At 35.6% G+C, this 14692-nt stretch overlaps 1 protein-coding gene across 5 annotated transcripts in view; it reads left to right on the top strand.

The window, feature by feature from the left end:
• Window positions 1-14692, top strand: part of USP53 (ubiquitin specific peptidase 53) — a 66116-nt gene that overhangs the window by 10622 nt on the left and 40802 nt on the right. For 4 of the 5 annotated variants that reach the window (XM_087437682.1, XM_087437681.1, XM_004426541.3 and 1 more), the window contains one exon: window positions 10517-11195. In XM_087437682.1, the coding sequence (XP_087293808.1) occupies window positions 11052-11195 (144 nt within the window). In that variant the 5' untranslated portion in view covers window positions 10517-11051. Of the gene's footprint in view, window positions 1-9232; window positions 9255-10516; window positions 11196-14692 lie in introns of those variants that run through there. The other variant, XM_087437680.1, reaches the window with a different exon arrangement.

Here is a 14692-nt window from a genome sequence, read left to right as displayed (position 1 = left end):
ATAGGATAAAATTGCCAATCCTTCTCAAACTCTTCCAAAAAATCGAAGAAGAGAAGACACTTTTAAACTCACTTTACAAGGCCAGCTTTACCCTGATATCAAAAGTAAATAAGGATGCTACAAGAAAAGAAAACTACAGGCCAATATCCCTGAGGAATATAGACGCAAAATTCTCAACAAAATATTTGCAAAGCAAATTCAATAGCACATTAAAAGGATCATATACCATAATCAAGTGGGATTTATCCCTGGGATACAAGGATGGTTCAACATTTGCACATCAAAAAATGTGATATACCACATTAATAGAAGGAAAGATAAAAAATCATATGATCATCTCAATAGATGCAGAAAAAGCATTTAACAAAATTAAGTATTTTTTCCATATAAAAATTCTCAACAAAGTAGGTATAGAGGAAACGTACCTCAACGTAATAAAGGCCATATGTGACAAGCCTGCAGCTAACATCATGTTCAACTGTGAGAGGTTGAAAGCTTTTCCTCCAGGAAAAGGAACAAGACAAGGGTGCCCACTCTCACCACTCCTGTTCAACATAGTTCTGAAGTCCTAGTCAGAGCAATTAGGCAAGAAAAAGAAATAAAAGACATCCACATTGGAAAGGAAGAAGTAAAAGTATCTCTGTTTGCAGATGACAATCTTATATATAGAAAATACTAAAAAACCACAAAAAACTGTTAGAACTAATAAATGAATTCAGTAAAGTTGCAGGATACAAAACCAACATAAAGAAATCAGTTGCATGTCTATACACTAACAACAAACCATCTGAAAAAGAAAGAACTAAAACAATCCCATTTACAATAGCATCACAAACAATAAAATACTTAGGAATAAATTTAACTAAGGAGGTGAAAGATCTCTACTCTGAAAACTACCAGACATTGGATGAAAGAAATCAAAGAGGACACAAATAAATGGAAAGTATCCCGTGTTCATAGATTGGAAGAATTAATATTGTTAAAATGTCCATACTACCAAAAGCCATCTATAGATTCAATGCATTTTTTACAGCAGTAGAAACAACACTCCTAAAATTTATGTGGAACCACAGAAGACCCCAAATAGCCAAAGAAATTCTGAGGAAAAAGAACAAAGCAGGAGGCATCACATTTCCTGATTTCAAGCTATACAATAAAGCTGTAGTCATCAAAATAATATGATCCTGGCATAAAAACAGACAAATAGACCAATGGAATAGAAATGGAGGCCAAAAAATAAACCCAGGGGCCAGCCCAGTGGTGTGGTGGTCAAGTTCACACACTCCACTTCGGTGGCCTGGGAATCCCAGGTGCAGACCTATGCACCACTTATCAAGCCATGCTGTGGCAGGTGTCCCACATATAAAGTAGAGGAAGATGGATACAGATGTTAGCCCAGGGCCAATCTTCCTCAGCAAAAAAAGGGAGATTGGTAACAGATATTAGATCAGGGCTAATCTTCCTCACCCAACAATTAAATAAATAAATAAAATAAACGCAAGCATGTATGGTCAACTAATATTTGACAAGGGAGCCAAGAATACTCAACGCAGAAACAATAGTCTCTTCAATAAATGGTGTTGGGAAAACTGGATATTCACATGCAAAAGAATGAAACTGGACCCATATCTTACACCACTCATAAAAATTAACTCAAAATGGATTAAAGACTTACATGTGAGACTGGAAACCTTAAAACTCATAGAAGAAAATATAGGGGAAAATCTGCTTGACATTTGTCTTGGCGATGATTTTTTGATATGGCACCAAAAACACAAGCAGCAAAAGCAAAAATAAACAAGTGGGAATACACCAAACTAAAAAGCTTCTACACAGCAAAAGAAATGATCAACAAAATGAGAAGGCAGCCTACAAAATGGGAAAAAATATTTGCAAACCATATATCGGATAAGGGGTTAGTTTTCCAAAATATATAAGGAACTCATACAACTCAGTAATGGACAAAGGGCCTGAACAGGCATTTTTCCAAAAAAGATATACAAATGGCCAGCAGGTACATGATAAGGTGCTCAACATCACTAATCATCAGGGAAATGCAAATCAAAACTACAAGGAGCTATCACCTCACACTTGTTAGAATGGCTGTTACTCAAAAAGATATAAAAAGTGCTGGTGAGGATGTAGAGAATGGGTGACACTTGTGCACTGTTTTGAGAATATAAATTAGTACAGCCACTGTGGAAAACAGTATGGAGGTTCCTCAAAAAATTAAAAATAGAACTACTGTATGATCCAGCAGTCCCACTTCTGGGTATATATCCAAAGGAAACAGAATCACTATCTGGATAAGATAGCTGCACCCCATGTTCATTGCAGCATTATTTACAGTACCCAAGACATGGAAACAACTTAAGTGTCTGTCAACAGATGAATGGATAAAGAAAATGTGATACACATACACAAACACACACACACAGAGGAATATTATTCAGACATAAAAAAGGATATCTTGCCATTTGTAACAACATGGATGAACCTTGAAGGCGTTATTCAAAATGAAATAAGTCAGACAGAGAAAGACAAATATTTATATGTGGAATCTAAAAAAACTGAACTCATAGAAACAGTAGACTGGTGGTTGCCAGGGGCAGCAGAACAGGGGGTGGAATGGGTGAAGGTGGTCAACAGGTACAGATGTCCAGCTATGAGAAGAATAAGTTCTGGGGATCTAATGTACAGCACGGTAATTATAGTTAATAATACTGTATTCTATACTTGAAAAATTTGCTAAGAGAGTGGATCTTAAAAGTTCTCACTATGTACACACAAGAAATGGTAACTATGATTTCAGTTTATGCTGTCTGGGTTGGCATAACCATCCTACTGCCAGTGTAGAAACCTGGAAACTTGGTTTCTTCTCTGCATCACAGGTCTTGCTGACTTCACTTCTAAGAGATGTCTCTATTCTTCCCCTGTTTCTGCTCCCACTTCCCTAGTTCAGTCTCATGTCACCTCCCATCCACATTTATTCCCTCACCTCCCAATTTACCACCTTTACCCATGGACTTTTACCTCAGATCCATCTTATTCACTGCCGTGGTCTATTTAAACCACAAGTCTCCTTGTCCTTTCCCTGCTTAAAACCGACACAGGCTTTTCACCACTTAGTATTAGGTAAAATTCAGATGTCAAAATTCAGATGACCTTCAAGACTAGCCATGATCTGGCCTCTGGTTATCTGTCCACCTTGTAGTTTATTGCGTATAGATTCTTACTTCCTGACTTGGTTCATGGTATTCTTTGGAATGCATCCCACCCTCCCAACACACACACGAACCTTTCATTTGTTCTTTCAGATGTAAGATATGGCATCTTCCAGGGAGCCTGTTTCTGCGTCTACACTAATCTTAGGGTATGATATGCATAGCTCTGACTTTGCATGTCTGCATATTCTTTGTTCTTTGGACTTCAGCTGCACTAATAACTGCATAATTGAGTTAATCATTATCTTCAGTTCATGACACATCACTACCAACATGTATAAGACTCTTCTCATTTATGGTGTATTTCTCTTCCTTCCTCCTCCTTTCTCATCTTAGTTTCTGTCTCTCCACCAATAGGCACCTATTTTGGTATATTTAATATGGGTCCTTCCAATCCACCTTTCATGTTTGTGTGTATTTATGAACTTTTGAACTACCTAGTGTTATTTTGAGTATGTGTTATTAATTCATAAAAAATGGTATTATGCTATAAATCTAATTCTTCTTATTCAACATTTATGTTACTATAATAAAAGTAATTCAATATTTCTGACACTGCTTAGTTGTCCAACCTGTGTCTATTCCACATTTTTCTTGTCTGTTCTGCTAGTAATCCATATGTGGGATGCCAGCTCTTTGTGACCTCAGACAATGGATATTGCTGATTTATGGGCCTGTGCAAGAAGTCCTGTACCCAGGGGCAGAATTATAGGCTTTAATATATGCATATTCTTAATGTTATTGAGTGCTTCCACTCAGTGAATCTGAGATTGCCCTCCATAATGACCACCTCAGTTTGCAGTCCCACCAGTGGTGCCTGAAGTGCCCCCAGGTTCCCACATAAGAGCAGGCACTTTCCCGCATAATACAATAGTGGTGTTATTATTGCCAGTTTGATGGGTCTAAAAGGTGGTAATATGTTTTAATTTGCCGTTTTCTGAAGTTGAAATATCTCTGTATATTTATTAGCCATTTTTTTCTCCTTTGAGTTGCCTACTTGTAGTCTTTGCCTATATTTCTGTTGTATAATTTGCCTTTTTCTCCCCTAATCTTCAGGAGTTCCTTGGGTATTCTGTAAAATAATCATTGTCTATTGGTTATAGTTGCTGTAGCAACCTTGTCTCATGCTGTTGGTTTTTTGTTTTTTGTTTTGGTTTGTTTTCTTGCTTATTTTTGTAGCCCCATGAGCTGGACTGATCAGTATTCCATCTCTTGTTGTTTGTTGGATTCTAAACTTGAAGTTTTCTTCTCAGTATTATTTTAGCAGCATCCTATAAATTTTAGTATGTAGCTCTTTGTCATTCAGTTCTGAATATTTAATAACTTCTCTTATGTTTTTCTATTTTACCAAAGAGTTATTTAGATTTTGTTGTTGACTTCTAATTCATATTATAGACAAAGAACATAGTCTGTATGATATTGATTTTTTGGAATTTCTTGAGATTTCCTTTGCAGCCTAATATACAGTTGATTTTTGCATTTGTTCTAAGCTTGTTCTGAAATAATGTATATTCTCTGGTGTACTATCTTTTTAATTTTAATTTTCTATAAAATTATGTTTTACCATGTAATATTCGCTTTTAAATCAATTTTATCTGACCCTAAAATTGCTACATCAAATTTCTTTTGGTTTGTACTTTTCTGGTGTATCTTTTTTTGTTTTAATTTTATATTTGTGTATACATACACACACACACACACACACACACACAACTTATATAATGCATAAATGTGATTAATATACATACTATAGGTTTTTTTTTAGTGCAGCCTTTTCCCCACTTTTATTTTCTAGCTTGGCTGTCGCGCCCATTTCAGTTACACATATACATACTCCTCCTTGCTCAGATGATCATATAAAGCATATATATTTTCACACATATATTATTTTACCAAAATGGGATCATATTAAAGTTCTGCATTTTACTTTTGTCACTCAGAAACACCGTGTTATATAATTATGTCCCTATTTGTGGACGTTCATTTTATTTCCTTCCTTATTTACTGCACCTACGTAATATATCTCAATAAAGTGGTACTTCTATTTTGGAGTCATAGATTCTCGATATTGAGTTTTTTATATTGAAGTGGTTTGTTTTTAATTTTAATAGTTGTTGCCAGGTTAATGTAATATTGCCACAAGGATATTATACTATAATTACATATTTTATGAGTCAACAATAAAGGAAAGCACCTCTTTCCATTTATCCCCACCAACAGTGTCACTTTTAAGTTTTTGCCAGCCTGATAGAAACAAAGTAGCTCTTAATCTTTTGCCAGCCTGATAGAAACAAAGTAGCTCTTAATCGCACTGTTTTAATGCCTCTGTGTTGAGGGTCTCCAGGATCCCTCCTACTCCCAGGTTTGGTGATTCTCTAGGAGAACTTAGAGCACCCAGCATATAGTTGTACTCATTGCTGTGCTTTTTTATGGCCAAAGGATGTAAAGCAAACTGGCAAACAGAGAAGGATCATGGGGTGAGGTCTGGAGGAAGCGGGCACAAGCTTCCAGTAGTTTTCTCCCAGTGGAGTCACATTGGACACACTAATTCCTCCAGCAACGAATTGTGATGACATATATAAAATGTCTGCCAGGAAGCTAGTTAGAGACTCAGTGCCTTGGGTCTTTATTTGCAGGGGATAGGGTAATCACATAGGCATCCTCCACCTAAGATGTACCAAATTTCCAGAATTCCAAAAGAAAAGCGGGTGTTCAGGATAAACCATATTTACTGGCATGGTTTAAGTACAGTCAGTGACTCTTACCAGTTATTGTGGTGGGAATCCTCCTGAAGCCGTAAGTTCCCAAAGGCTAAAACCTTGCAAGCAGGCTTTTCTGAGGATAGCAATCTCTGGCCTGCTATGTTGTCTTCTTTTCTTTTCCTGTCTTTTTTTAAGCAGCTTTATTTGAAATATAATTCACATGCCATACAATTCATTCATTTAAAGTGTACAATTTAGTTATTTTTAATATACTCAGAGAAATGTACATCACCACAATTTTTCACCACCTCGAAAAGAATCCCTGTACCCTTTAACCAACACTCCTTCACCCCCCATCTCTACAGCCCCCACTTCTCCAGTCTAAGCAACCACTAATCTACTATCTGTCTCTGTAGATTTCTCTGTTCTGGACATTTTGTATGAATGGAATCATACAATGTGTGGTCTTTTGTGACTGGCTTCTTTCACTTTCTAAAATGTTTTCAGTGTTCCTCCATATTGTAGCATGTATAAGTACTTCATTCCTTTTTATGGCTGAATAATATTCCATTATATGAAAATACATATGCACGTCCACATGTGTGCATACGCCATATTTTGTTTATCCATTCATTAGTTGATGAACATTTGGGTTGTTTCCACTTTTAGGCTGTTATGAATATTGCTGTTAGCTCTTCTCTTAGCAGCCTCCCAAATATTTATTGAAAGAATAAATATAGAATCATATTTGCATTCCTGGAATAAACCCTACTTGATTATTATTCTTTTCAATAGTACGTTATTCTTTTGACACATTGATAAATTATGTTTGTTAGAGTTTTATTTATAAGTTTTGCATCTGTAATCATATGTCACATTGGGCTGAATTTCATCATGTTTTGGTATTAAGGTTATGTTAGCTTCGTGAAAGGATGTGAGGTACTTTTTATTTTCCCTGTGGCCTGCAATAATTTAACGTTAGAATTAACAGTTCTTTAAAGATTCAGTAAAATTTAACTTTGAATCCATGTGATCCAGATGCCATTTTCAATGGGAGAACTTTTGTTTCCTTTCCATTTTCTTCTAAACTAGTCTTTTAAAAAATTTTCCCAGGGCCAGCCCGGTGGTGTAGTGGTTAAGTTAGTGTGCTCCGCTTTGGCAGTCCAGGGTTCGCAGGTTCGGGTCCTGGGTGCAGACCTATACACTGCTTATCAAGCCATGCTGTGGCGGCGTCCCACATATAAAGTAGAGGAAGATGGGCACAGATGTTAGCCCAGGGCCAATCTTCCTCAGCAAAAAGAGGAGGATTGGCAACAGAAGTTAGCTCAAGGCTAATCTTCCTCACCAAAAAACAAACAAACAAACAAACTTTTCTCCTTCTTGGGTTAATATTGGTAATTTGTATTTTGCTAGGAAATTACCTATTCCTTTAAATTTTCAAAGTTATTGCCGTAAGATTTAAGTGGTATTCTTTTACAGTTCGTTTAGTTGCTTATTTGTCTGTGGTCATTTCTCCTTTATCAATCCTATCGGTGTTTGTTTCTTTTTCTTTTTTTTTGCTTAATCAAGCTTGTGAAGATTTTGTCTGTTGTATTAGTTTTTACAAGTGTTAGTTTTGGGTTTATTTTTCTTTTTATTATTTGCCTATAAATGGGCTTGAAAATCTCTTACTTTTTTTTTTTTTAAGGTTTCCTAATTTTCATCCTCCTTCCTTCCTTCCTCACATCGTGTTTAGATTTTTGAGTTATCTATTCTATTTGTCTCTCTGGATTTTTCAGTCTTTAATTCTGGAAAAATCTTAATCATTTCTGAAAGTATTTACTCAATTTACTTTTCCCCTTTCTTTCTGGGAATCCTTTTAGTTAGATATTGACACTTGTAGATTTCATCCGTGTCTCTTAGCTTTTTTAAATGTTTATATTTTCCACTTCTTTATTCCTTTTTTAATGCTTTGTAGGAGAATTTCTTGACCTAAACTTACTGCTCTTTGATATGATCTTCCTTTCTATTTATTTTGCTAGTTAACTCATCCTTTGAGTTTTTTTAATTTCAATAGTTTTAAAAAATATACTCATATTCAGTTGGTGGATATTTATTAAGTTTATTTTAAATTTGTGTCCCTTTGGTCTGTTCATTCTCTTTCCTGTAGTACAGATTGTTCAGTTTGTTGCCTTTCTTTCATAGGGCTCGTCCTCTGCAAGTGTCTGGTTATCCTTTTCCTGGGAGTACCAAATTAGAAGCTGGTAATATTTACATGAGGAGAAGGGTAAAAGCACTAGGCTCTAATTTGTTTCTTCAGATGATTTCAAGGAGAGACGTGGGGATGTAAGGGCTTGATTTGGGGTCATGCAGCTTGAGAGTTGGTTCCAAAAAGAACTTCCTGTTGCCCTGCCTAGAGGCAGGATCTTCTCCAGGTCCTCATATCCTCCATCCTGTTTGTGGAGTAGGGGTGAGGACAGAAAACACACGGGCCTTGCAGGCACCTGTACTTGTTACCACTTCCCAAACTGGCCTTGCTCTCATGCTTCCCTGATGTCATCGTCTCCCTTACCCTCCAGATGGCACTGGGGTGATAGCAGAGCTGTCCTCTTTCATTGCATTGTGTGGGGTGGGAATTCTCTGCCCTGAGCAATGAGGAACGGCAAAGGTAGAACTAGAAAGATCTTTCCCAGTCTGTAGCACTTGGCCCTCCCTCTCTCTCTCTGCTGCTATTTCCCTCCCACTTTTGAAGCCAGTTACTTTTGGCATCCTTAAGGTTTCTCTCTGTTTCTCATTAGACTACCTGTTGCTTTTGTATAATCTCCTGAGTTGGGTGGCGGGGAGAGAACCAGGAACACACACTAGTTTGACGTCTTGCGCAGGAATGGAAGCCACAATGTTTTTAAATTATCTGTTTGAGTCTGTGCCCCTTACCAAACTAAACTCATTAAGGGTAGGGATTGTTTCATAGACTTGAGCACAGTTCGTGGTACAGACCTGGTGCCTAGTAAATGACTGTTGAAAGAACATTGTTTCAAAAGGATTCTTCCATTAAAAATAGGAATTTACTACCAATACAGAGCTCCCTTAATGTTGTAAATGACTACATTTACTAAAAAACTTAATTCATATGAAAGGTTTTGGGATCATTTAGATCACTTTAGAAGATGTTACAACCCATAGAGTTAAAATAAAAAGAAGAAAACAACTGACATAATATAGTGTTTTATAATTCTTGAAACATTTAACCTATGTTAAGTTAAGCAGGTCTGTTATTTTTAGCCCCATTTTATAGATGAAGAAGCTATGAATCAGAGATGACAAGGATTTATCTAAGACCCAATAGCTAGTAAGTGATGAGCTGATACATTGGCCTGGAAACAGGTCTCCTGACTTTTATTTAGAGACTGATGCTTTTCTTCTTCGTTCCTCAATGCTTTGCTATCCCAGTGGGTATTTGATCACTGGTATTGAACTGACCTGTGCCTATTCTGTCTCTCATCTTTTTGTGCTGGGAAAATGAAACTCAATGACTTTTACCCAGAGTTTAAAGCCAAAGTCCTTACAGAGGACTTAGATGATTGAGGCCCTACATGATCTCTTTCCCATCCTCCCTTTTCATCTACTCTCCTCTTTGTCCGCATTTCTCCTGCCACACTGGGCTTCTTACTGTTCTTCCAACATACCAGGCATGCTGTTCACTCTGCTAGGAATGCCTGCTCCCAGGTGGCATCTTCGCCTCCTTGAAATCTTTGTGCAAAGGTAACCTTCTCAATTAGACTTTCCGTGACTATCCTATTTAAAAGTGCAAGCCGTCTGACATTGTATATACACTTCCCATTCTCTTTCCTTGAATTGTTTTTCTGTTAGTATTCAGCATATAACTCTTCTAGTTCACGCTACAATTTATTATTCATTGTATTATTGCTTGCCTTTCCTCATTATAATGTTAGTTCCAGTACCTGGCACAGTACATGTCTCAATAAATGTTTGTTGAATGAATGAATGTAGCAAGGAAATTCAATCGATTAAACAAAACTTTGTTAGTAATATTTCATTGTTTTTAATTAAGAAGTTTAGCATTTAAAGTTCTTTTAGCCAGGAGCATGCATTTGTGAATAAGATGGAAATTTACTTTAATTTACTCAGGTTTGTTTATCATTTTAAAGTTTCTTCTGAGTTGTTATGCATATCAGTTTACATAAAATCTACTTTCTTAGAAAAATAATATGATTCTGTGTATAAGATAGACAACAGTATAGTCTCTGGTTATGCATTTGTTTTAATAAAGAAAGCTAGTTAGTGTTGACAGCAATTTAGTATTTTTCAAAATACTACTTAAGATCTAATTTAATTCTGATTTTCTGTAGAATATTCTCCTTATGAAACCATCATATGAATATTGAAATCTTGAGAGTAGACAGTGATTGATCTTACACTGACATTTTAAAAAAAATTTAAATGTTGAACTGTTTTCATAGAATGTTATTAGTTTTCATCCTTTGATGATTAGTTTTAATTATATATTTAATATTTGTGTTCAAATAGTAAAGTAGGAATTTTCTTGATTAGCCTTTACTTTTGTCTAAACATTTCTTTTCTTTCTTGTAGATTTGCTTTGAGGTGACATTGATATGAAATACGGAGTCACCTTTGATAACTTCACCTGGGAAAGACAGAGTCTGCTTTCTTATTAAAAAACCATAAGGAAAACAAATGACCAAAGGAATCATACCAAACGCCAGCTCTACGTCTTTTTGTAGATTCTGTTTTTTAAACCATCAAGACAAATGGCTTGTGATTTAATGACAATGATTTGTTCTTCGACATTATTTTTAGCAGTTTTTTAAAAAATCTTTTTCATCTTAAACTATACAACTCTCCTATAAAATTTAACACATTTAAAAATCTTTAAGGCCTTGTTTAAAAAAGCTTTCAGAACCTTGATGTTTATGTAGCCTTTTTTCACTTGATAAAGTCTTCAAAAATTTACAGCATCAGGAAAGACATGGACTTGGAAACTTATATTATAATAATAGACTGTGGTGAATTTAAGTGGACAGTTGAAGACATCATCCATTTTATCATCAGAAATATCACCTAAGTGTATAATTCTTAGCTTTAATGCAAACAAAGTTGCTTGAAAATGGCCTGGGTAAAATTCTTACGGAAACCTGGTGGCAATCTTGCAAAAGCTTATCAACCTGGGAGTATGCTATCCCTAGCTCCTACCAAAGGCTTGTTGAATGAACCGGGACAGAACAGCTGCTTTCTTAATAGTGCTGTACAGGTGAGACCATAGTTACTTGTTACATTTTAAAAAGTGCTTTTCAGGAAATCTTTTGTTTAATGCTTTTTCAACTTGTAAATTAAGAATAAAGTTATTATTCAAACACATGGATGAGGAGAACAGATTAGTGGTTACCAGAGAAGGAGGGGATGGGGAGAGGGCGAAAGGGATAAAGGGGGACATATGTATGGTGACGGATAAAAACTAGACTATTGGTGGCGAACATGATGCAGTCTATGCAGAAACTAAAATATGATAATGTACACCTGAAATTACACAATCTTGTAAGCCAATATGACCTCAATAAAATAATTAACTAGTAAAAAAGAATAAAGTTAGTATTGACTGGAATGACTTTTTAATGTCACTTTTAATGGTAGCAAAAATATTTTGGCTGGGCATTTTAGTTTTTATAATAAATGGAAATGGTTTTTTCAACAGATTGATATGGTATTAAAAAATCTTTTGATTTATAATGTTTACTTAGTAAATTAAGAATATCTTCCTAAAAATACGTAAATTTCCTTTTTTGAATCAGCTAATCTACTCCCCTTCCTCCCTTTTTTTAAGAAACCCAGTAGAATCCCAATAGTTAATATAAAAAGAAACAAGCTGCTTGGGTTGAAATGAGAATGCAGAGTTTTAATCTCAGTACTCAAAGACCCTTCCCCCTCCCCCCTACTGTGGCTCTTACATCACCTCTTATGGAATCATAATTTGGACACCACTGTTCTAGTTAAATTGAAGGTTAATCCATTTTGCTTCAATCCTTGTTAAAATTCTTTTAATTAATAGTATGTATTAACCTGCTTTTCTGCCTTGGATAAATATCCTTTCTTATGTATGGTGTAGTTTTTATTCGGTGGTTCCAGATCTTGTAGTGTCCTGTGTCCTTCTGACCATTGGCTGTACTGTACTAAACGTGAGGAAGATTTAGAATATTGGAATGTTTTTCTGTTGACCCTAGAATATACTGTAAAAGAATTTATTTAAAATAAGTCATTTTTCACATATTTTCTTTCTATTGCTTTTTTTTCTTCCTGAAAACTGGAGTAGAAAGAGAAATATTGGTTAATTGACTCATTTGATAAAAGAACACATCTAGAATGTGTTAGGTGCTCAGACTTCTGACTCAGACCTGTGTTCTCAGTTGTCCTGTGGGCAGATGGGCAAGCTCAAAAGTTTCATAATTTACCCAAGGAAAGAGAGAAATTGGTATTAGGAAAGCGTTAATTCTGATTTACTTTGGGCTCCTTAAATGGCAGTCACTGTTCTGCCTTGGCTCAAAGATCCCACTGGCATCAAGTGCTGTGAGAAATGCAGGAAAATATTTATTGAATGGCCCTGGATCTAGGGAAATGTCCTACCCCCAAAGACTTGGAATTAAATGCTTCTGCTTGAATCAGACTGTGAGACAGGGCTCCTGTCACTTCACATCGTTTCTTGTTGCTCCTTTTCCGGATCTTCTTTTTGCACTTCTATTTTTCCCTCTGTTTCTTTCCTTTTCTTGGCTCCTAAAATAACTGTGTGTAGTTTGGGGAGATGAAAAGCATATTATAACAAGAGAACATTCTGAGTAAGGACACTTACATGGTAAAGAAAATGGAGAAGTGTTCCTATGATGATGTATTTTTTAAAAATGAACTTTCCACTGACCTGTACCATGAAGATTATTTATATTGATCTGCATAGTTAATGTTTCTGGTGCTCTTCGCTCCTTTGTGTCGATCCAGCTTTCCATCTGGTATCATTTTCTTCTGCTTGAAGGACCTCTTTTAACATTTCTTGTAGTATAGGTGTATTGGGGATGAATTCTTTCAGCTTTTGTGTGTTTGTAAAAAAGTTCTCTATTTCACTTTTGTTTTTGAAAGATATTTTCACTCATTAAAGAAGTCTAAGTTGACAGTTTTTCTCTTTCAGTACTTGAAAGATTTTGCCCCTGTCTTCTAGCTTGCATTATTTTTTTTCCAGTTTTAATGAAAAATAATTGACATACATCACTATGTAAGTTTAAGATGTGCAGCGTGATAGTTTGATTTACATATATCATGAAATGATTACCACAGTAGGTTCAGCTAACATCCATCTTCTCATGTAGACACAATAAAAAGAAGATAAAGAAAAAAGGAAAAAATTTTCTCCTTGTGATGAGAACTCTTAGGATTTACTCTCTTAACAACTTTCCTATACATCATACAGCAGTGTTACATCTCTAGTACTTATTTATCTTGTAACTGGAAGTTTGTACCTTTTGATCACCTTCCTCCAATTGCCCCTTCCCCCGATCCCCTGCCTCTGGTAACCACACGTCTGATTTCTTTTTCTATGAGTTTGTTTGTTTTAGATTCCACGTATAAGTGAGATCATACAGTATTTGTCTTTCTCTTCCTGACTTATTTTACTCAGCTTAGTGCCTTCAAGTTCCATCTGTGTTGTTGCAAATGGTAGGCTTTCCTCATTATTTATGGCTGAATAATATTCCATTGTATGTATATACCACAACTTCTTTATCCATTCATCCATCAGTGGACGCTTAGGCTGTTTCTATGTCTTGGCTGTTGTAAATAATGCTGCTATGAACGTGGGGGTGCAAGTATCTTTTCTAGTTAGTGTTTTTGTTTCCTATAGATATGTTTCCAGAAGTGGAATTGCTAGATCATATGGTAATTCTGTTTTTCATTTTTTGAGGATCATCTATACTGTTTTTCATAGTGGCTGTACCAATTTACAATCCCACCAACAGTGCACAAGGGTTTCCTTTTCTCCACAGCTATGCCAGCATTTTTCATCTCTTGCCTTTTTGATGATGGCCATTCTAACAGCTCTGAAGTGATATCTCATTATGGTTTTAATTTGCATTTCCTTAATGACTAGTAATGTTGAACATCTTCTCATGTACCTGTTGGCTCTTCGTGTATGTTCTTTGGAGAAATGTCTTTTCGAGTTCTTTGCCCATTTTTTAATTGGGCTATTTGTTTTTTGGCTATTGAGTTGTGTGAGTTCTTTATATATTTTGAATATTAACCCCTTATCAGATAAATGGTTTGCAAATATTTTTCCCATTCTGTAGGTTGTTTTTACACTTTGTTGGTCATTTCTTTTGCTGTGCAGAAGCTTTTTGTAGTTTGATATAGTCCCTTTTGTTTATTTTTGATTTTGTTGCTTGTGCTTTAAGTGTCATATTCAAAAAATCATTGTTAAGACCCATGTCAAGGAGTGTTATTCCTGTGTTTCTTCTAGGAATTTCATGGTTTCAGGTCTTACATTTAAGTATTTAATCCATTTTGAGTTAATTTTTGTAAGTGGTATAAGATATGGGTCCAGTTTCGTTCTTTTGCGTGTGAATATCCAGTTATCCCAGCACCATTTATTGAAAAGACTGTCTTTTCTCCATTGAGTGTTCTTGGCTCCCTTGTCAAATATTAGTTGACCATATGTGCTTGGGTTTATTTTTTGGCTCTCATTTCTGTTCTATTGGTCTACTCATCTGTTTTTAT

This window comes from Ceratotherium simum, chromosome 12, assembly GCF_057802395.1.
Source record: "Ceratotherium simum simum isolate JZ-2026a chromosome 12, ASM5780239v1, whole genome shotgun sequence".
NCBI classification, from domain to species: Eukaryota; Metazoa; Chordata; class Mammalia; order Perissodactyla; family Rhinocerotidae; genus Ceratotherium; species Ceratotherium simum.
This window is presented reverse-complemented; position numbering and strand designations above follow the sequence as displayed.